The sequence below is a fragment of the Chlorocebus sabaeus genome, chromosome 25 (assembly GCF_047675955.1).
Source record: "Chlorocebus sabaeus isolate Y175 chromosome 25, mChlSab1.0.hap1, whole genome shotgun sequence".
In the NCBI taxonomy this organism is placed as follows: domain Eukaryota; kingdom Metazoa; phylum Chordata; class Mammalia; order Primates; family Cercopithecidae; genus Chlorocebus; species Chlorocebus sabaeus.
Window position 1 is genome coordinate 32752243 of NC_132928.1, and position 24888 is coordinate 32777130.

A 24888-nucleotide genomic window follows, 5' to 3' on the forward strand; every position below is an offset into this window, starting at 1 on the left:
GGTCTTTGATAATGCTGACATACAGATGGGGTTTTGGTGTGCATATCCTTTCTGTTTGTTAGTTTTCCTTTTAAAAGTCAGGACCCTCAACTGTAAGTCTGTTGGAGTTTGCTGGAGGTCCACTACATACCCTGTTTGCCTGGTTATCAGCAGCTGAGGCTTCAGAAGAGTGAATATTGCTGAACAGCAAATGTTGCTGCCTGATCGTTCCTCCGGAAGCTTTGTCTCAGAGGGGCACCTGGTTGTATGAGGTGTCAGTTGGCCCCTAATGGGAGGTCTCTCCCAGTTAGGCTACTCGGGGGTCAGGGACCCACTTGAGGAGGCAGTCTGTCCATTCTTGGATCTCAAACTCCAAACTGGGAGAACCACTACTCTCTTCAAAGCTCAACTGGAAAAGCAGAAATCCCCAATCTTCTGTGTTACTCATGCTGGGAGCTGTAGCCTGGAACTGTTCATATTCGTCCATCTTTGAACTGCCCCTCTTTTGTGTAATTAAAAACAAATCTTTAAAGAGTACACATTGTTTCAGTTAATTGTGTAAAAAAGACTGCTTAACATGGCTATATTCCCAGAACCATCAATTCTTTAGCGATGGACTAAATGGTTTGTATAGCTGTTGACAAGAATGTGTTGAACTTGACGGAGCTTATGTTAAGCCATAAAGTATATTTTTAAATTTTTCTCATTTTAGTTCAACTTTTCATGAATATTTTGAAGTGTCTTTATATATGCATGAGTTTAGGAAATTTTAATTCTGTCTGTGTACCTTTTTTGCATCAAGACTAAACTGTTCTCTGGTTATTATAGATTTGTAGTGTAATTTGAAACCAGAGAGCATGATAGTGTGCTGTCTCTAGCTTTTTTCTCTTCTAAGACTGCTTTAGCTACTCGGTGTCTCTTGTTCTATATTAATTTTAGATTTTTTTCCATTTCTGTGAAAGATGTATTTAGAATAGGCTGGGTGCAGTGGCTCAAGCCTGTAATCCCAGCACTTTGGGAGGCCAAGATGGGCAGATCACAAGGTCAGGAGATCGAGACCATCCTGGCTAACATGGTGAAACCTCGTCTCTACTAAAAAATACAAAAAACTAGCTGGGCGAGGTGGCAGGCACCTGTAGTGCCAGCTACTTGGGAGGCTGAAGCAGGAGAATGGTATAAACCCAGGAGGCGGAGCTTGCAGTGAGCTGAGATCCAGTCACTGCACTCCAGCATCGGTGACAGAGTGAGACTATGTCTCAAAAAAAAAAAAAAAAAAAAAAATTGCATGGAATCTAGAGTTTTAGGTATTGAAGACAATTTTATAATATTGATTCTTTTGACTCTTGCAGACAGGACATATTTTCATTTATCTGCGTTTTCTTCAATTTCTTTCATCAGTATTTTATAGTTTTCAGAGTACAGAACTCTCATCTCCTTGCTTTGATTTAGTCTTAAGTATTTTATTATTTTTGATGCTATTGTAAATTGGAATTTTTTTTCAATTTCTTATTTCAATAGTTTGCTGTTAGTGTATAGAAATGTAATTGGTTCTGTCTGAAGATTTTGTACCCTGCAGTGTTACTGAATTGGTTATTAGTTTTAGCAAGGTTTGGTGAAGTCCTTGGGTTTTCTATGTGTATATAATGAGATCATGTCATCTGCAAACAGAGACAACTGTCTTCTTATCCAATTTTCATGCCTAATAGCTCTATCCAGGATTTCCAGCACTATGTTGAACAGAAGAGGTGACAGTGAACCTCCTTGTTTTTTTCTGATCATAAAGAAAAATGTTTCAACTTTTCACTCTTGCGTATCATGTTAAATGTGAGCTTCTGATATATAGCCTTTTTTGTCTTGGGGTAATTTCTGCCTAATTTGTTGAGACTTTTTATCATGAAAGGATGTTGATTTTTGTTAAATGCTTTTCTGTATGTATTGAGATGAGTATACAATTTTTGTTTTTCATTCTTTTAATTTGGTGTGGAGCAGTAATCGATTGGTGTGTGTATACTATCTTTACATCCCAGATATATATCCCCTTTTCATTATGGTGAATGATTCTTTTAATGTGTTGTGCTCACTTTGCAAGTATTTTGTTGAGCATTTTTGCCTCTATGTTCATGAAGAATATTGACCTATAATTATTTTGTAGTGTTCATCTGTGACTTTGGTGTCAGCGTGATTTTGACCTCATATAATAAAACTGAGAGTTCACGCTTAATTTTTTGACAGAATTTGAGAAGCATTAGTGTTGATTCTTTAAATGTTTGCTAGGATTCCATCCGTCATGAAGCCACCAGTTTTTTGAGGTTTTTTTTTTTTGATGAGAGACTTTTTATTACTTGTTCATTTTTCTTACTCATTACTGTTCTGTATTAATTTTGTATTTCTTTATGTTTCAGTCTTGGTAGGTTGTATGTGTCTATGAATGTATCTGTTTCCACCAGGTTATTCAACAGATATATGTGGCGTACAATTGTTCCTAGTGGTCTCTTCCAGTTTTTTTTTTAATTTCTGTTCTATCAGTTGCAATGTTTCCTCTTTCATTTCTAGTTTTATTTATTTGTTCCTTCTCTCTTTTTTATTTCAGCTAAAGTTTTGTCAATCTTGTTTATGTTCTCGAAAGCTAACTTCTAGTTTTGTGGATCTTCACGATTATTTTTCCAGTCTGTTTTATTTATTTCTGTACCTTGCTTTTTTTTTTCTTTCCACTAGCTTTGGGTTAAATTTTTTCTTCATTTTCTAGTTTCCAGACATACAAAGTTACTTGCTTTATTAGAATCTTCATGGAGTCATTCATGTCTCTAAACATCCCTTTAAAACTGCTTTTGCTGCATACCATATGTTTTTTACTATGTTGCTTTTCCATTTTTGTTTGTCTCAAGATATTTTTAAATTTCCCTTTGAATTTCTTCATTGCCTCATTGGTTGTTCAGGATGATGTTGTTTAATTTCCATGTATTTGTGAATTTCCTAACATTTCTCCAATGGATTTCTAGTTTCATATCACGATGCCTGAAAAAAAATACTTTATGTAATTTCAATCTTTTTAAAAATTTTAAGACTTGTTTTGCGGCCCAACATATGATCTATATTGGAGAATGTACTTTGTGTGCTTGAGAAGAATGTTTATTCTACTCTTGTTAAATGGAATATTCTATATAGGTCTTTTAGGTCCATTTGGTCTACCTTATAGTTCACGTCCAATGTTTTTATTGATTTCTGTATAGATTATCTACCCATTGTTGAATGTGGGGCATTGAAGTCCCATACTATGATTGTTTTGTTGTCTATTTCTTCCTTTAGATATATTGTTTGCTTTATACGTTTCATTGCTCCCATGTTGAGTGCATATATATATATATATATTCAATAGTTATGATTTCTTGGTGAATTGACTCCTATTTTATTATGTAATGACTTTCCTTAATTCTTTCTACAGATTTGACTCAAAATTCTATTTTAGTTAATGTCATATATCCACCCTTCTTTCTTTTGGTTTCCATTTACATGGAATATATTTGTTTATCCATATGCTGTGCTATGGTCTGCATAGTAGTGTCCCTTCAAAATTTGTATGTTACATCCTCATCACTATGGTGATTATATCAGAAGGTGAGGCCTTTTTAGGTGATTAGGTCATGAGGATTCCACCCTTGTAGACTGAATTAGTCTTTTTACAAACAAGCCTCATGGAACTCCCTTGCCCCTTCCACATCGTAAGGATGTAGTGGGAAGTCACCATGGTGGGAAGGCACCATAGTAGGAAGGCACCAAAGCAGGGAACAAGCCCTTACAAGACATCAAATTAGTTGGCATCTTAATCTTGAAAATCTCAACCTCTAAAACTCTATGAAATAAATTTCTATTTTTTATAAACTAGCCAGTTTATGGTAATTTCTTATAGTGGACCAAATGTACTAAAACAATTTAGGAATAAATGTATATTCCTAGGTGTTGACATTACTACAAACACTACTTGCTATTTATAACAAAAGTCCTTTAAATTTGTGAAAGCTGGCTTTCCTCAACTCGAACAATTTATCTAAATCAGGATCCCTAACAAGGGGAAAGCCTGAGTATACAAGTCACCTGATTTTATGCAATTTGAAGTCATAAGGTATCATTAAATAATATTTTTGGTGTACTATTTATATCTTTATTTGCACATAATGGCTTCACCTCCTTTAGGAGTTTAAAATGTTCCTAGTCAAAAATGATTTTAACTAACTAGTGCTGGTTAAAATGAATGAATTTTAAAATTACACTTCAGAACCTTATTATTGAAATTTCCAAAACTCTTCTCCAAAAATAGTTAAGAAGTTATTTGATGTTAAGATCATTACTGATGACATGTTTATCATTTTCAACATGTACCACCTTGCTTGTTATAAATCATTATTTAAAATAAATTTTGCTTTTGGTTCAATGTAATATATGTTAAAGGTAGAAAAATCAGAGAATACTGATATATACAAAGGAATTAAATCACAAATTTTACCCTTACTATCTCTAAACACATATATAGAATTGTATCCACAGTTTTGAATTTCTTGGCAACATTCTTTTCTATAAACATTAATTCAAGGCAAAACTATCATGTTTCTGTGTTTGCAGGTGAGTGTGTGCATGTGAGTGTGTTATAACTGATACTGTATTTGTATTTTTTGTATATCTATGTTATAGTATTTATATACCCAATTACATTTTCATTCCTCTTTGTGATTAGTTTGCATTATTATGTGTGCTTGATTGACATCTTGTAGAAGTATCTGCATTTCATCAGTTTTGGTGCATTTATGTGTTGATATCACTTTGGTGCATTTATGTATTCATAAATAGTAATTACTTTTATTACTAACATGAGTTAAGACTTGACTTGGTTTTTACATCTTTGTGAAGTGATATAATTTTGAAGTCAGAGACAATAATATGTTTTCCATTTACTGTAAAACAATGAGCCTCAGAAGTTATGGAGAAAGCTTTGAGAGATTTAACAGTGATGGACAGAAATCCAGTCTGAAAAAATTGCATCAAATTTCATGCCATAAAAATTTTATGAACTGGACACAACAGTTTGTTTCCCAAGTTTTAATGTGGTGCTTTTAAGAAGAGAGCCACCAGTCTCAGATTATAATTACATTTTCACAAATCAACCCCAAAATTTTACTTATGAATAAAAAGAAGTAAAACATTACTTAAAAAATGAAATTGAGAACTGATTTAATACTAAAGTTCTGAATAAAGGTGTGCATTTTATGATCGATGATGTCTTTTTACACAAGTTGGATACTCCAGTTTCCCATCCTGACATGTTGTTCGCAATGCATGAGAGTTTGGTGAAAGACGATATCCAGATCTACACACAAATTCAACTGGTTCACCAGTTCTCGAATAAAGTTTCTCTTCGGCTTTCCATTTCAATGTTATGTTATATTTTTCCAGAATTGCTGGGGATATTAGACACGCATCTGAAAATAGAAAACAGTAAACATAAAAACATTAACTATTATGCAAATCTTCATAGACTTTCAGGTTTTCAAGTAGAATGTTATATGATGGTTCAGGAATTATTTCTCAAAACACTATCCAAACTGACTATGTAAAAACATCATATTGATTTACATAAAGTTAAAATGGTAAACGATGTAAAAACGAGGTACTATGTTTAATGTATGAGAATTAGAGGTGTATTATCAATGATTCATTACATCAATTGTCATTTTAGGATCCCTGCATTTTAGAACCTATCATTGCTGTTTTTTGTTGATTAAGACATTGGTCAAAGAGTACAAACTTTCAGCTATAATATGAACAAGAACTGGGAATCAAACGTAGAGATCTAGTGATATTTATAGCTAATAATATTGTACTATTTATTTGAAAATTGGTAAGGAAACAGATTTTAAGTGTCCTAACCACAAACACACACACACATACTCACACACCCACTTACACACAATGGTAAGCATAGGTGATGAAGAATGAACTAATTAATTTGATTGTGGTAATCACTGTATTCCAAATATATCAAAACAGTATATTGTCAAACTTGAAAATATTTTTGTTTGTCAACTAAATGTTTTAACATAAAATGTAAATATAAAGAGAAAGATTTCCTTTCTTTCTTTTTTTTTCTTTTTGAGATGGAGTCTTGCTCTGTTGCCCAGGGTGTAGTTCTGTGGTCCCAATCTCGGCTCACTGCAAGCTCTGCCGTCTGAGTTCAGGCCATTCTCCTGTGTCAGCCTCCCGCCTAGCTGGGACTACAGGCGCCCACCACCCTGCAGGGCTATTTTTTTTGTATTTTTAGTAGAGATCGGGTTTCAGTGTGTTACCCAGTATGGTCTGGATCTCTTGACCTCGTGATCCACCCTCCTCGGCCTCCCACACTGCACGATTACAGGCCTGAGCTACCGTCCCTGCCATAAAGAAAAATTTCTAAAGTTTGCTTTCTAACATAAATATTTGGTAGGCAAGCATTCAGCAGAATGGTTATACAATAATCTGTGATTATTTTGTTACAAACAGCGAAATATCAGACTCATCACACTGATTTTTCCAGGGTCCATGCGAATATTAAAGTACTTACGTAAGCATTTTGGTGGTTCTGACCATTGTCCATTTCTACATGTTACTCGCTTGTTACCCTCAAGTTGATACAAGTTCTGGCATTGATACTCAACTGATGAATCTGGAGCATATAGTGACAACGGGAATGAAGTAATGTCTCCGTTGTCAATAGGTGGAGGGGGCCCACACTTTCTTGCAGAATCTAAAAAACATCATTTCATCACTTGATTTATTGTGAGAGCAAATCAAAATATAAGTTCAAATAAGGCAAATACAAACACAGCACTTCATATCGTATCAACAATTTTGTGATTTCTGGTGAAAGAAATGATTCCTGGAAGAAATTTTACTTCTACAAACTGAAAGTAATATATTTAAGTTATTTTTGCCTTACTGAAGAAACACATAAAACATTAAGAAATATTGCCACTTATAGTAGACCAGAATTAAGAAATGTCTTTTCGAATGAATACATGCTAAACATAGAAAACTATGACAAAGGAAGTTTCTTATTTTGTATTCAACTTTCTTTGGAGTGACACTAAGAGGATACAGGTTTTGAAATTGATGATGGTTTTTAAAAACCCAATAGGAGTTATAAAATTGAAAAATTTGAAAAAATTTTTTAAAAAACATTTGATAGGCTTAATAATACATTGTGAGCTAACAGACAATGTAATCCATAAACTTGAACATAGAGCAATATAAATTACCCACTCTGAAAAAGATTGAAAACAAAAAACTGAACTGAGACATTTAGAAAAATACAACAACAACAAATAATGCAGATCCATAAAAAGAAGAGAAAGGGTATTAGGTTCGAAAAATGAATAAATAAAATAATGGCTGAAAACTTCCCATTTTGTACATAAGGTATAAACTTACGTATTTAAGAAGCTGAGTGAACTCCAAAGAGGATAAACACTTTGGAATTTATACCAAATATACGTTAAAATAAAACTACTTTTAAAAAGAACAAAATATTTTGAAGGCAACTAGACAAAAACTATGCCTTTCCTCTAGGGGATCAACAATGTCAGTGACGCTGAGTTTTTCATCTATAACCATGTGGCACAGTTATCAAGTGTTTAAAGAACTGTCATACTAAATTTTATATCCAGTGACATTATCCTTTACAAGTAAAGGGGTAAATATAGACGTTCTCAGAAAAAGGGAAACCAAGAGAATTCGTCTCCAGTAGACCTATGCTTAAAGATTAACTAAAGGAATTCTTCAAATTAAAATAAAAAGATAAAAGAAAGAGCTTGAGACTTTAGGAGACTGAAAGAATAGAACAATATAATAGATAAAAAGAGGAGTCAGGCCGGGCGCGGTGGCTCAAGCTTGTAATCTCAGCACTTTGAGAGGCCGAGACGGGCGGATCATGAGGTCAGGAGATCGAGACCATCCTGGCTAACACGGTGAAACCCCGTCTCTACTAAAAAATACAAACAAAAACTAGCCGGGCAAGGTGGCGGGCGCCTGTAGTCCCAGCTACTCCGGAGGCTGAGGCAGGGGAATGGCGTAAACCCGGGAGGCGGAGCTTGCAGTGAGCTGAGATCCGGCCACTGCACTCCAGCCCGGGTGACAGAGCAAGACTCTGTCTCAAAAAAAAAAAAAAAAAAAAAAAAGAGGAGTCAATATAACAGGCTTTTTCCCCGTATGATTTTTCAATTATGTTTGATGTTTGAAGCAAATGAGTTTAATATGGTGCTCCATATATGTATGGAAAATACTAGTGGCATTTGTACTTAAAACGTGGAGAGTAAAATTGGATCTACATGAAAGTAAGGTTTCCATATTCCAGTTGAAGATTTAAATGTCAGTACCAGTAGACAGTAATATATTATTATATGTATATAGTATTAGCTAAAGCAACAACTTTTTTTAAAAAAGGTAAAAAGTTATGCAAGGGATACAATCAAAAACAATACATATGAATCAAAATTAATCTTTTTTAAAGATTTCCCCACAGGGAATGGAGGAATAGGGTAATAGGGCTGAAAACCAGAGGAAGCAAACAGAAACTAATAAATGACAGAGGTTTAAGTCCTATATATCGATAATTATTTTAAGTGTGAATAGTCCAAGTGCACCAGTTAACAGGCCAAGAAAGGCAGAATGGATATGTAAATAAGACCGACGTCAAGGGAAATTGGTATTCTGTGATTTATTTGGCAAATGTTTTCTTTACATGATTATTTTAAAGGAAATCACAGCCAGTTTGCACAAACGCAGGACAGACTCCAATATATATCTGCTGTATTCATTTAAGTATATTTAAATTTTTCTGCTTATTTTCACAACATGGTTTGAGGAATTTACATTTTATTAAATTGAGAAGTATTGTGATTCACTGATAATTGACTGTACATTGATAATATAACGTTGATATCTCCATCTGAAGATGAAGCTAAGTCTTGTTAATTATATGACCACTACAAAGTAGATAAATAACTTGACTAAAGTACAGAGTCTAGCATGAAGAGCAAAATAGTAACATTATTAGGAATAACTTGAGCCAGACAAACTTGAGACAGAAGAAAGGAAGGAAGGAAGGAGGGAAGGAAGGAAGGAGTGAGGAAGGGAGAGAAAGAAGGAAGGAAGGAAGAAAGAGAGAAAGACAAAAGAAAGAAAGAAAGAAAGAAAGAAAGAAAGAAAGAAAGAAAGAAAGAAAGAGAGAAAGAGAGAAAGAAAGAAAGAAAAGAAGGAAAGAGAAAAAAGAAAAAGAAAGGTAAAGAAAGAAAGGAATAAAGGAAAAAGTCACAGAGAAAAAGAAAGAAAGAGAAGGAAGAGAAGGAAACAGAGAAAAAAAGAAGAAAGAGAAAAATAAAGAAAGAAAAAAGGAAAAATAAAGGAAGAGAAGAAAAGAGAAAAAAGAGAAAGAGAAAGGGAGAAAAAAAGAAAAAAGAGAAGAGAAAAGTAGAATAAAGGAAAAAGGAAAGGAAAGGGAAGTAAAAGGGAGAAGGACAGGGAAAGGGGAAGGAAAGGAAAAGAAAGGAAAGGAAAGGAAAGAAAGGAGAAGAGAGGAGAGGAAAGGAAAAGAGAAAGGAAAGGGGAAAGGAAAGGAGAAAGGAAAAGGGAAAGGAAAAGAGAAAAAATGTAGTTGACTCTTTCAATAGCTGAAAGAAGAAAGAAAGGAAGCAAGGAAACAAGAAAGGAAGGAAAGAAGGAAGGAAGGATGGAACGAAGGAAGGAAAGAAAGGAAGGAAGGAAGGAAAAAAGTAAGAAAAATAAAAAGGAAATAAGTAGTTGACTCTACAATTAGCTCCAAAACCAAAGCAAGGGGCATAAACCTTGATTGAGTTGGTTGATATCAGCAGAAATTGCACATCTAATCAAAGCTTATTATCAGCCTCAATCTTTAAAAATAGTCTAAAAGTAATGGGATCATCTGACACAGAATGATGAGATACGTAAAAGAGACTAATGAAGAAAAAAGACTGGGGTGAAAGGTCATCATTAGAGTGAAAAGCCATATCCATACTTATTGTAAACCTATATTAATTAAAATTCAGGAGATGGAGGTTGCAGTGAGCCAAGATCCCACCAATGCACTCCAGCCTGGGTGACAGAGTGAAATTCTGTCTTAAAATAAAATAAATAAATAAAATTCAATAGAGGGTTACTGGAATGCTGATTAAAAAATTGTTTACTAATACTGTAGAACAGAGTATTCAGAATAATAGTCATTGTGTGTGTGTATGCCTGTGTGTGTATACACACACAATGTACAAAATATACAACATAACATATACTATATGAGAAAGGTACCATAAAAACTGTTAGGGAAATGTTGAGTTTATCGTATTTTATTTAAAAATGAAATATAGCTGTTATCAAGAAAATAAAAAATATTTTTTAAGTATGAAAAGATAACATATGACATTTTAGAATAAAGAATGGTATAATGGCTCTGTGCTTTTGAAAATGTATTCCTTTAAAAAGAACCAAAAAAATTCATCATGAAAAAAGATTGACAATTATTTAGTAAAATGAGCAACTTATGTTCCTAATGCAGAAAAAAGGAAAGAACAATACTAGCCACAAAAATAATGCATTTACATTACATATAATTAAAGAGATTTTATATTCAGAATTATTAAGATGATTCCAACTAATAAATACCAAAACTCCCAAAAAGGTAAATCAAAAAACATCAAACTGTATTTCCAAAGATTAGAATCATTAAATACCAATTAAATTGTGAACATATATTGTAAATCCAGTTGGTAGTAAAAGAAATGCAAATTTACACTAAAATGCTGTAACATTTTATAGCCACTCAACTTGTAAATATTAAAATGTGACATCACCAATCATTAGAAACATGTAAAAAAGGAAGGAACTGTTGATATAAATATATATTGGAATAAATACTGTAGGAAACCTTCTAGAGTTGAATATGCACAATATCCCAGAACACTTATTTGTAATTAATGTTCTTGGTGCGAGATGACCAACCTCAAGTATTTACCCCAGACAGTGATGCTGCTTCGATATGACTTTATTTAACCAACAAGTATTGTGTTCTAACTCTTTTATTGTATTCTTGACTAATGTCCATTAATAGGAGCATTTATTTTGCTATGTACTTATCAAGAAATTTGTATATTCACACAATTAAAAAGTAAAACTAAATAAGTCCGTTGGCAAAACGAGTTGACAAAAACATTTTGCCACAGTTAATATGGATGAGTCTGAGAATGCCATCCATGTTACTTACAAAGACATGAACATGCTGGGATCTCAGAGCAGTGTACTTACTGACACGAATGCATCTGGGAGTAGGAGACCAGCCATTCTCTGTACATGTAACTGTGGTCTGCTCTTTTGGAAGACCGTAGCCAGGATGGCAGGCAACTTCTATAGAGTTACCCTGTACAAACTTTCTTCCATTATTGTCATTATATCCATTTACCAAATAAGGAAAATAACATTTTCCTAAGGACCATAACAATGATAAATAAATAAAGTAAATGAGAAGCATAAATTTGCTCAAAATAGTATATTAAAATTATTGTTACCATATTAGAGTGCATAAACATCAAAAAATAATATATAAATAAGTATGAACTAAAATTATTAACAAAAGTTTTCACAAAAAGAAATATCAATATTGAAGATTACTTATCTTTAGTTTAAATAATTAAAATATTTATAAACTATATAGATATTCTCATAAAGTCTCTATATTTATTTCTTATATGATTTTCAAGAACTCCTCATAATAGAAAAGATCTATTCTCGTCATTTTGCTTGAACAACTCTTTTCTTGGCCCTATTTCTGTTACATAAGACAAGAGTAATCACTTATGTGCTCTCCTTTCTTTAATCTTTGAAAGTTTTATGCATGTATAGCTGTCCAGAGGTTTACTTACTGAGGCATGGTACTGCTGGTGACCACCCATCTTGTGTGCAATGAATGTAATCCCAGTAACTTCCTGAAGGAGTCTCAAAAGATTCATCACAGAGATAGGAGTAATATTTTCCTACAGGTACTGGAAAGTATGGTCTACGCATGTTCTCATAATACAGACTTCCATGTTTAATGTCAGGAAAATGACAAGGTCTCACTTGCAATAAAAAACAAACAAAAAAAGTATACATATTTTTTACTGTAATAACTCATATTAGAGATAAATTTTGATATCACCTTCTCTCAAACATTTTCTTCTGGAATCACAGCAACCATGACTAGTTTCCTGATCCTGACCGCTCATCTTTATAATCTATTTTTCTTTGTATAAATTAATAACCCATCATCTGGCCATTTTATTTCTCCACTTAAAATCCTTAATGGATCCCAAATCAATTAACAGGACAAGAAGAACCTCATTCCACTTTCTTTAATTCTACTCACGTAGTATGGTCTCTTCAGCAACTCTGGAGGTTTTATCAGCATTAATTTAAACTGAGCTTATCTAACTCTATACCAAGTTATGCTAAAGCTGTCCGTTCAGGGTGTACACATTGGCATTAATTGTTTTTTGGAAAAGAGAAACAAGAAATACGACTCTAACATTAAAAAAAAAAAAATCAGAAATGTAGCGAATTATCTTCAGAAATAAAACATTTTGTTGAGTTTCATGGCATTTTGTTTGTATTCGATGGCATGCATTCTTACCATAGTGCGAACTCATGTATCGGATGAGATATATTATTAACATAAAAAATATGGGTAAATACACGAATGTTCAAAAAAATATATATATATATATTTATACTTACACCATAATTTACATAGAATATAATTTATGTTTCTTCTACAATTCTGTAACAAGTGATAGAAAATAATATTCACAACCTATTTATTGTGAAAACTTAGAATGTAACTAAATAAAAATCTTTAAGTTTGAATCATCATAAATCAGAACTGGAAGGAGGCTAGCGGCACAACAGCTTTAGCGTGCAGATGAGAAGACTAAGTTCAGAGAAGCGACATCTTTACTTAGTGGGAAGCGTTTGCTAGTTACATAACTGACTCCAGAGGCTTGTTGGGTGACGCATGACAACTTCTTTGACCCAGCCTTTCAAGCATGGATGCACAGTTTTCTGCTGAGTGTCTCTTCCATATGGAAAATCTAACCTTCCCTGCTCTGTATAACCTCCTGAGAAACTTTTACATTTTCTTATGATTGCAGGATATTTAGTCTGAGGAAGAAAGGGACATATATTAAAGGAAATCATTTTTCTTTTTCTTTTTCTTTTCTTTATTTCTTTTTTTTTTTTAACAGTCTTGCTCTGTCGCCAAGGCTAGAGTACTATGGCACGATCTCAGCTCACTGCAACCTCTGCCTCCCAGGTACAAGTGATTCTCCTGCCTCAGCCTCTTGAGGAGCTGGGATTACAGGTGTGTACCACCACACCCGGGTAAGTTTTTGAATTTTCAGCGTTCCATCATGTTGGCCAGGCTGGTCTCCAACTCCTGACCTCAAGTGATCCACACGCCTTGGCCCCCCAAAGTGCTGGGATTAAGGCATGAGCCCCCGGCTCGGTCAAAAATTACTTTTCTTAGTCAACGATAATTTCGAACCTGTAGCAAGGTTTTCATAGTTTAGGTTTGTTTCTAAAAATCGTTTTTCCCACTAAAAGCCACTGGAATTTCATAGAGAAACTATTGGAACTTGGTCCGTAGTAGGAAAAGTCAAGGAAAGCCTGCAACCTTTTGTTATGCCAAAGCTTAATGGGGACATGTGAAATATACACAGAAGCCAGTTTCTTAGTGAGATTTGAAACAGATTTGAGCGTCCCAAAGAAGTACAATGGCAATTGATTGTAATGCATTGTGTACTGAAAATGATCAGTTTAAAAGGGATTTAGAAGCAACCCTGCTCTACAATATGAATTGACACCCTTGACACTTTGTTTTGGCAACTCTAATAGATGAATGTACAATTTATACAACTCTAAAAGGATATTCAAAATTAAAAATAATGTTCTTGACACCCTATTTTTAAATAAGTGTAAATAACTTATGAGTTGATGGAAGAAATATTGGTCAATGCAAATTCAATGAACATTATAGTAAGTTACAATTACAAATTTTCTGTCAAGTTTATCTTTCAAATAGTGTGACTTCCAAAAGAATTGGCATGTTGATTTTATTGTTCAGAACTGAAACATCAACTACCATTAAAAAAAAATTTCTTAGCATAAGCAACTCACAAAGTATATCATTCATTAATCATATGAAAACTATTTGTTGATTTGAATTACTAGATTCTGAACATAGATGAATACAGATAATATGTAAACATAAAGCATTCAACAAGACAAAAATTAGCAAGGACAGTACACCCAAGATATTATTACCAAATTCTGATTCCCTTAAATCTTTAAACTGTTCAATGACACAAGTGAGTAAAGTAGCAGTTCTGAGAATAAAGTCCTGCATCTGATAATTAGATATGGTTATTTAATGAAATTAGAAACTGATAAACCATGTAACTGATCAACTTCTCCTCTTGTCCATGAGAACTCCAGATGGTTCAATGTTAAATGTTAACAATTGAAATCCAGACATAGTTGGATCTCAGTTGGTCCAGATACATTTGAGCTGAACTACATTGTCACAAGTCAACCATAAAATGATTTAATACTTGGAACCATAAAATGATTTAATATTTGGAACTATTGGAACTTGGTCTGTAGTAGGAAATGTCAAGGAAAGCCTGGAACCTTTCATTATGCCAAAGTTTAATGGGGACACGTGAAATATACACAGAAGCCAGCTTCTTAGTGAGATTTGAAACAAATTTTAGCGTCCCAAAGAAGTACAATGACAATTGATTGTAATGCATTGGGTATTGAAAATGATCAGTTTAAAAGGGATTTAGAAGCAAGTCCTTAGAGACTTACAAAGAGACTTACACTCCCATAAAATAATAATGGGAGACTTTAACACCCCACTGTCAACATTAGACAGATCAATGAGACAGAAAGTTATCAAGGATATCCAGGAATTGAACTCAACTCTGTACCAAGCGGATCTAATAGACATCTACAGACTCTCCACCCCAAATCAACACAGTATACATTCTTCTCAGCACCGCATCACACGTATTCCAAAATTGACCACATAGTTGGAAGTAAAGCACTCCTCAGCAAATGTAAAAGAACAGAAATTATAACAAACTGTCTCTCAGACCACAGTGTAGTCAAATTGGAACTCACGACTAAGAAACTCAATCAAAATTGCTCAACTACATGGAAACTGAACAACCTGATCCTGAATAACTACTGAGTACATAAATAACTGAAGGCAGAAATAAAGATGTTCTTTGAAACCAATGAGAACAAAGATACAACATACCAGAATCTCTGGGACACATTTAAAGCAGCGTGTAGAGCGAAATTTACAACACTAAATGCCCACAAGAGAAAGCAGGAAAGATCTAAAAGTGACACCCTAACATCACAATTAAAAGAACTAGAGAAGCAAGAGCAAACACATTCAAAAGCTAGCAGAAGGCAAGAAATAACTAAGATCAGAGCAGAACAGAAGGAGATAGAGACACAAAAACACTCCAAAAAAATCAATGAATCCAGGAGTTGGTTTTTTGAAAAGATCAAGAAAATTGATAGACTGTTAGCAAGACTAATAAAGAAGAAAAGAGAGAAGAAACGAATAGATGCAATAAAAATTTATAAAGGGGATATCACCACTGACCCCACAGAAATACGAACTACCATCAGAGAATACTATAAACACCTCTACTCAAATGAACTAGTAAACTTAGAAGAAATGGATAATTTCCTGGACACTTACACTCTTCCAAGACTAAACCAGGAAGAAGTTGAATCCCTGAATAGACCAATAGCAGGCTCTGAAATTGAGGCAATAATTAATAGCCTACCAATCAAAAAAAGTCCAGAACCAGACGGATTCACAGCCGAATTCTACCAGAGGTACAAGGAGGAGTTGGTACCATTCCTTCTGAAACTCTTCCAATCAATAGAAAAAGAGGGAATCCTCCCTAACTCATTTAATGAGGTCAACATCACCCTGATACCACAGCCTGATGGAAATACAACAAAAAAAGAAAATTTTAGACCAATATCCCTAATGAACATTGTTGCAAAAATCCTCAAAAAAATACTGGCAAACCAAATCCAGCAGCACATCAAAAAGCTTATCCACTATTATCAAGTGGGCATCATCCCTGGGAGGCAAGGCTGGTTCAACATACACAAATCAATAAACGCAATCCAGCATATAAACAGAACCAAAGACAAAAACCACATGATTATCTCAATAGAAGCAGAAAAGGCCTTTGACAAAATTCAACAGCCCTTCATGCTAAAAACTCTCAGTAAATTCGGTATTGATGGAACATATCTCAAAATCATAAGAGCTATTTATGACAAACCCACAACCAATATCACACTGAATGAGCAAAAACTGGAAGCATTCCCTTTGAAAACTGGCACAAGACAGGGATGCCCTCTCTCACCACTCCTATTCAACATAGTGTTGGAAGTTCTGGCTAGGGTAATCAGGCAAGAGAAAGAAATCAAGGGTATTCGGTTAGGAAAAGAAGAAGTCAAATTGTCCCTGTTTGCAGATGACATGATTGTATATTTAGAAAACCCCATCGTCTCATCCCAAAATCTCCTTAAGCTGATAAGAAACTTCAGCAAAGTCTCAAGATACAAAATCAATGTGCAAAAATCACAAGCATTCTTATACACCAGTAACAGACAAACAGAGAGCCAAATCATGAATGAACTCTCATTCACAATAGCTTCAAAGAGAATAAAATACCTAGGAATCCAACTTACAAGGGATGTAAAGGACCTCTTCAAGGAGAACTACAAACCACTGCTCAGTGAAATAAAAGAGGACACAAACAAATGGAAGAACATACCATGCTCTTGGATAGGAAGAATCAATATTTTAAAAATGGCCATACTGCTCAACGTAATTTACAGATTCAATGCCATCCCCATTCAGCTACCAATGACTTTCTTCACAGAATTGGAAAAAACTGATTTAAAGTTCATATGGAACCAAAAAAGACCCTGCATTGCCAAGACAATCCTAAGCCAAAAGAACAAAGCTGGAGGCATCATGCTACCTGACTTCAAACTATACTACAAGGCTACAGTAACCAAAACAGCATGGTACTGGTACCAAAACAGAAATATAGACCAATGGAACAGAACAGAGTCCTCAGAAATAATACCACACATCTGCAGCCATCTGTTCTTTGACAAACCTGACAAAAACAAGAAATGGGGAAAGGATTCCCCATTTAATAAACAGTTCTGGGAAAATTGGCTAGCCATAAGTAGAAAGCTGAAACTGGATCCTTTCCTTACTCCTTATAAGAAATTAATTCAAAATGAATTAGAAACTTAAATGTTAGACCTAATACCATAAAAACCCTAGAAGAAAACCTAGGTAATACCATTCAAGACATAGACATAGGCAAGGAATTCATGTCTAAAACACCAAAAGCAATGGCAAAAAAAGCCAAAATTGACAAATGGAATCTTATTAAACTAAAGAGCTTCTGCACAGGAAAAGAAACTACCATCAGAGTGAACAGGCAACCTATAGAATGGGAGAAACATTTTGAAATCATCTGACAAAGGGCTAATATCCAGAACCTATAAAGAAATCAATCAAATTTACAAGAAAAAAACAAACAACCCCATCAAAAAGTGGGCAAAGAATATGAATAGACACTTCTCAAAAGAAGGCATTCATACAGCCAACAGACACATGAAAAAATGCTCATCACCACTCGCTATCAGAGAAATGCAAATCAAAACCACAATGAGATGCCATCTCACACCAGTTAGAATGGAAATCATTAAAAAATCAGGAAACAACAGGTGCTGGAGAGGATGTGGAGAAATAGGAACACTTTTACACTGTTGGTGGGACTGTAAACTAGTTCAACCACTGTGTAAAACAATGTGACGATTCCTCAAGGATCTAGAACTAGAAATACCATTAGACCCAGCCATCCCATTACTGGGGATATACCCCAAGGATTATAAATCATGCTGCTATAAAGACACAGGCACACGTGTGTTTATTGTGGCACTATTCACAATAGCAAAGACTTGGAATCAACCCAAATGTCCATCAGTGACAGACTGGATTAAGAAAATGTGGCACATATACACCATGGAATGATATGCAGCCATAAAAAAGGATGAATTAGTGTCCTTTGTAGGGACATGGATGCAGCTGGAAACCATCATTCTCAGCAAACTATCGCAAGAACAGAAAACCAGGTACCGCATGTTCTCACTCATAGGTGGGAACTGAACAATGAGATCACGTGGACACAGGAATGGGAACATCACACACTGGGCCCTATTGTCGGGAGCGGGGAGGGGAGAGGATAGCATTAGGAGACATACCTAATGTAAATGACGAGTTAATGGGTGCAGCACACCAACATGGCACATGTATACATATGTAACAAACCTGCAGGTTGTGCACATGTACCCTAGAACTTAAAGTATAATTAAAAAAAAAATGAACATAAAACAATAACTATTATGCAAATATGTAAATTGTCATAGACTTTCAGGTTTTCAAGTAGAATGTTAAATGATGGTTCAGGAATTATTTCTCAAAACACTATCCAAACAGACTATGTAAAAACGTCAGATTTATTTAAATAATGTTAAAATGGCAAAGGATGTAAAAATGAGGTATTATGTTTAATGTATGAAAATTACAGGTGTATTATCAATGATTCATTACATAAACTGCCATTTTAGGATCCCTGCATTTTAGAACTTATCATTGCTACTTTTTTTGATTAAGATATTGGTCAAAGAGTACAAACTTTCAGCTATAATTTGAATAAGAACTTGGAATCAAATATAGAGATCAAGCGATGTTTATAGCTAATAATACTGTATTTATTTTAAAATTGGTAAGAAAGATATTAAGTGTCCTCACCACCTTTACACACACACATACTCCCACACCCACCTACACACAATGATAACCATAGGTGATGAAGAATGTGCTAATTAATTCGATTGTGGTAATCATTGTATTATAAATATATCAATACAGCATATTCTCAAACATGAAAATATATTATTTTTATTTGTCAACTAAATGTTTTAAAATGAAATATAAATATAAAGAGAAAATTTTCCTTTCTTTTTTTTTTTTTTTCTTTTTGAGATGGAGTCTCACTCTGCCGCCCAGGCTGGAGTGCAGTGGCAAGATCTTGGCCCACTGTAAGCTGAGCCACCCAGGTTCACGCCATTCTCCTGTCTCAGACTCCCAACTAGCTGGGACTACAGGCACCCACCACCACACCCGGATCTCTTTTTTGAGACAGGGTTTCACCATGTTAGCCAGGATGGTCTGGATCTCCTGATCTCGTGATCTGCCCGCCTCAGCCTCCCAAACTGCTGGGATTACAGGCCTGAGCCACCGTCCCTGCCGTAAAGAAAAATTTCTAAAGTTTGCTTTCTAACATAAATATTTGGTAGGCAAGCATTCAGCAGAATGGTTATACAATAATCTGTGATTATTTTGTTACAAACAGCGAAATATCAGACTCATCACACTGATTTTTCCAGGATCCATGCAAATATTAAAGTACTTATGTAAGCATTTTGGTGGTTCTGACCATTGTCCATTGCTACGTGTTACTTGCTTGTTACCCTCAAGATGATACAAGTTCTGGCATTGATACTCAACTGATGAATCTGGAGCATATAGTGACAACGGGAATGAAGTAGTGTCTCCGTTGTCAATAGGTGGAGGGGTCCCACATTTTCCTGTAGAATCTAAAAAACATCATTTCATCATTTGATTTATTGTGAGAGAAAATCAAACTATGAGTTCAAATAAGGTAAATATAAACACAGCACTTTATATAATATCAACAGTTTTGTGATTTCTGGTGAAAGAAATGAATCCTGGAAGAAATTTTAACCCTTTAAACTGAAAGTAATATATTTAAGTTCTTTTCTCCTTTATTTTTTTTTTAAATTTATTTATTATTATTATACTTTCTAGGGTACATGTGCATAACGTGCAGGTTGTTACATATGTATACTTGTGCCATGTTGGTGTGCTGCACCCATCAACTCGTCATTTACATCAGGTATAACTCCCAATGCAATCCCTCCCCCCTCACCCCTCCCCATGATAGGCCCCGGTGTGTGATGTTCCCCTTCCCGAGTCCAAGTGATTTCATTGTTCAGTTCCCACCTATGAGTGAGAACATGCGGTGTTTGGTTTTCTGTTCTTGTGATAGTTTGCTAAGAATGATGGTTTCCAGCTGCATCCATGTCCCTACAAAGGACACAAACTCATCCTTTTTTATGGCTGCATAGTATTCCATGGTGTATATGTGCCACATTTTCTTAATCCAATCTGTCACTGATGGACATTTGGGTTGATTCCAAGTCTTTGCTATTGTGAATAGTGCCGCAATAAACATACATGTGCATGTGTCTTTATAGCAGCATAATTTATAATCCTTTGGGTATATACCCAGTAATGGGATGGCTGGGTCATATGGTACATCTAGTTCTAGATCCTTGAGGAATCGCCGTACTGTTTTCCATAATGGTTGAACTAGTTTACAATCCCACCAACAGTGTAAAAGTGTTCCTATTTCTCCACATCCTCTCCAGCACCTGTTGTTTCCTGACTTTTGAATGATCGCCATTCTAACTGGTGTGAGATGGTATCTCATTGTGGTTTTGATTTGCATTTCTCTGATGGCCAGTGATGATGAGCATTTTTTCATGTGTCTGTTGGCTGTATGAATGTCTTCTTTTGATAACTGTCTGTTCATATCCTTTGCCCACTTTTTGATGGGATTGTTTGTTTTTTTCTTGTAAATTTGTTTGAGTTCTTTGTAGGTTCTAGATATTAGCCCTTTGTCAGATGAGTAGATTGCAAAAATTTTCTCCCATTCTGTAGGTTGCCTGTTCACTCTGATGGTAGTTTCTTTTGCTGTGCAGAAGCTCTTTAGTTTAATGAGATCCCATTTGTCAATTTTGGCTTTTGCTGCTGTTGCTTTTGGTGTTTTAGACATGAAGTCTTTGCCCATGCCTATGTCCTGAATGGTACTACCTAGGTTTTCCTCTAGGACTTTTATGGTATTAGGACTAACATTTAAGTCTCTAATCCATCTTGAATTAATTTTCGTATAAGGAGTAAGGAAAGGATCCAGTTTCAGCTTTCTACTTATGGCTAGCCAATTTTCCCAGCACCATTTATTAAATAGGGAATCCTTTCCCCATTTCTTGTTTTTGTCAGGTTTGTCAAAGATCAGATGGCTGTAGATGTGTGGTATTATTTCTGAGGACTCTGTTCTGTTCCATTGGTCTATATCTCTGTTTTGGTACCAGTACCATGCTGTTTTGGTTACTGTAGCCTTGTAGTATAGTTTGAAGTCAGGCAGCGTGATGCCTCCAGCTTTGTTCTTTTGACTTAGGATTGAACACATACAATATTACCAAATATTGCTGCTTACAGTAGACCAGGATTAAGAAATGTCTTTCTGAATGAATATATGCTAAACATAGAAAACTATGACAGAGGAGATTTCTTATTTTGTATTCAACATTCTTTGGAGTAACACTAAAGGACAGAGGTTTTTAAATTGATAATGGTTTTTAAAAATCACTTAAGAATTATAAAATGAAAAAGCATGATAAAATTATTTAAAAAAATGAATACACTTTATAATACATTTGGATCTGACAGACAAATAAATCCATGAACTGAACAAAGGGCGATACAGATTTCCTGCTCTGAAAATAGATTGAAAACAAAAAATTGAGCTGAGACATTCAGAAAAATACAATAACAAATAATGCAGATGCAGAAAAAGAAGAGAAAGAATATTGGGCTGGAAAAAATGCATAAATAAAGTGATGCCTGAAAACTTCCTATTTTGGTCATAAGGCATAAACTTGTATTTAAGAAGTTGAGTGAACTCCAATAAGGATAAACACATTGGAATTTATACCAGTATATATTTAAAAAAAAAAAAACTACTTAAAAAACGAAAAAAATATCTTGAAAGCAACTAGGCAAATCTATGCCTTTCCTCAAGGGGATCAACAATTCCAGTGATGGTGAGCTTTTCATCTATAACCATGTGGCACAGTTTTCAAGAGTTTAAAGGACTGTCAACTCCAAATTTTATATCCAGTGACACTATCCTTTACAAGTAAAGGGATAAATATAGACATTCTTAGAGACAAGGAAACCAGGAGAATTTTTCTCCAGTAAACCTATGCCTAAAGATTAACTAAAGGAATTCTTCAAATTAAAATATAATGATAAAAGTAAGAGCTTGAGACTTTAGGATACTGAAAAAATAGAATAATATAATGAATAAAAAGAGGAGTCAATATAACAGGATATCTTTTTCTTCATAAGTTTTTTCCATTATGTTTGATGTTTAAAGCAAACGAGTTTAATATGGTGCTCAATGTATGTACAGAAAATATCAATGGCATTTATACATAAAATGTGGAGAGTATAAATGGATCTACATGAAAATACGGTTTTTATATTCCAATTGAAGATTTTAATGTCAGTACCAGTAGACAGTAATATTTTATTACATGTATATAGTATTAGCTAGAGCAACAACTTTTTAAAAAGAGGAGAAAAGCTATACAAAGAGATACAATAGAAAACAATACACAATACATATGAATCAAAATTAATCTCCTTAATAATTTTCCTCATACGAAACAGAGGAATAGGGAAATAGGACCGAAACTGAGAGGAAACAGACAGAAACAAATAAATGCCAGAGGCTTAAGTCTTATATATCAATAATTATTTTAAGTGTAAATGGTCCAAGGGCATCAATTAACATGCCATGAAAGGATGAATGGATATATAAACAATATTCAGCTACATGCTGTCTACAAAAACTCACTTCAATATAAAATATAAGTAGAGTCTAAGTAAAATAGTGAAAAAAAAAGAAAAACATTAATTTTAAAAATAAAAGTGGGTAAGATACCATCTCCTTTGTTGGTTTTCCTTGCTTCATGTCTACATATTAGAATGACCCAGGACTATGTGCTCAGACTTCTTTTTATAAATACAGTCAGTCACATGCCTTGAAATAAAATCCATATACTGAAGATGCCCACATTTATATCACAATCTATGATCTCTCTTCAACTGCCTATTCCATATCTTAGAATGTACATCACTTATTGCTGTCAAAAGCACATAGTGTATCTTTATAACACGTATTCCTGAGAACGAAATCAGTGTTGTAATGCTTAACATACTTATTTTTTGGGTACCGACTCTTTTAATTTGACCGAATCTTTCCCGAAAATATACAGTTTTACTTGTGTTCTGTTCACAAGAAGAATTGAATTATAAGCACCATTAATCATTTTATTTACATTTGAAAAATCTACTCATAAAAAATACTTTATTTTACTGAAATCAACATATTCTAACCTTGCTATACTCTCCCAAAGTATTAAAGGAAATATAATACTCTACCTTTGCATTGAGGTGGTTCTGTCCAGTTTCCATTTACACACATCACTTCTTCATCCCCAAACATTTCATAAGAGTTCCTACATTCATAACGTACTCTCTCACCAGATGCATATTTACTCATCTGTCTCGACACTATATGAGCGTTTTGTACTGTGGGTGGATTCACACAGGAAGTGTCTGAATAGAAAAAAAAAGTGGTTCCCCCTTATGTTCATTTTGAGTAGCAAATCAACCAATACAATTACAAATATATTTCAAGATGAATTTAAAATAAACAGAAAATCTCTTATCAAATATTTTGTTGATTTTAATAAATTTAAATGTAGTATTGAGGAAAAGACATAAAACTATTTTTTGTAAGGTACAAGCTTTGATGTTTTAAATTTCTTCTTCATCCTTCTCTGGAACACAGATAGATCATTTTTTTTTTTCCTTCTGAAAACCTGTGTAAATGAATGTTTTCCTGGGTATCTCTCTTTGAGTTTGAGTAGAAAAAACATTACCATTTCTATTTATTTAACATTAATTTATAAAATGCAAAAGTCAGCATAAATAGATTATGGGATATCGGATTGTGCTTTGCAATCATCTTGCTTATACATTTTAGCCTCTTAAAAATAAACACAAATAGACATTTTCTTAGCGAATAAGCAAAGAATTAAAAACACATTTGAAAATGACCCAAGTTAAAAGAGAGGAAGGATGGTTAATCAAAGGATCCAAATTGGAGATGTGGAAAAATAAAAGAAAATAAGTCTACAATAATAAAAATAACTTCAGATAATTTAATTGCCAATGAATAAGGATACTATGCTGAACAATGCAAAATTCATCAGAGAGTTTCACGTCCATGTGTAGTAATAACAGGCTATAGCAGTGCTTCTCATACAGAAGTGTGCATAGAATTCCCTGGAGGGGTTGGTAAAACAGTTTCAGGGTTCTATTTCGAGACTTTTGATACCATATGTCTAGAATGAGCTTATGGAATTTTACTTTCATTTCAAACAATCGCCAAGAAGATGATGATGCTACCAGTTTAGCAACCACACTTTGAGAATTACTGAGCTAAGATTAATCATCAAATATTCAGTTCCATCTTTTTATTTTTAGGCATATGCCCACTTTGTTCTGCCCTAAAAACTTAATTTATGTCCGTTTTAATGATGTTAGAGACAATTCTTTATTTTATTGCCTAAGACAGTCTATATAAATAAATTGTACTTATATATTTATTTATTTATTGGAGATTTAATCTCACTCTGACACCCTGGGTGGAGTGTAGTGGCACAATCTTGGCCCACTTCAATCTTCATCTCCCTGCTTCAAGTGATTCTCCTGCCTCAGCC

General features: G+C 34.2%; 2 protein-coding genes across 6 annotated transcripts in view; both read right to left on the reverse strand.

Moving 5' to 3' along the window:
• Positions 1-24888, reverse strand: part of LOC103230383 (complement factor H-related protein 4) — a 120742-nt gene that overhangs the window by 62411 nt on the left and 33443 nt on the right. For 2 of the 5 annotated variants that reach the window (XM_073011426.1, XM_073011427.1), the window contains exons 2-3: positions 11931-12125; positions 11317-11493 (exon numbers count right to left, since the gene is read on the reverse strand). The exons of the other annotated variants lie outside the window; for them this stretch is intronic. In XM_073011426.1, coding sequence (XP_072867527.1) covers positions 11317-11493; positions 11931-12125 — 372 coding nt within the window. The remainder of the gene's footprint in view (positions 1-11316; positions 11494-11930; positions 12126-24888) is intronic. 5 annotated transcript variants of the gene reach the window in all.
• The window catches only part of LOC119619702 (complement factor H-related protein 1-like), a 34871-nt gene continuing 29556 nt past the window's right edge, over positions 19574-24888 (reverse strand). The window contains exons 4-5 of the mRNA XM_073011934.1: positions 23543-23719; positions 19574-19827 (exon numbers count right to left, since the gene is read on the reverse strand). Coding sequence (XP_072868035.1) covers positions 19574-19827; positions 23543-23719 — 431 coding nt within the window. The remainder of the gene's footprint in view (positions 19828-23542; positions 23720-24888) is intronic.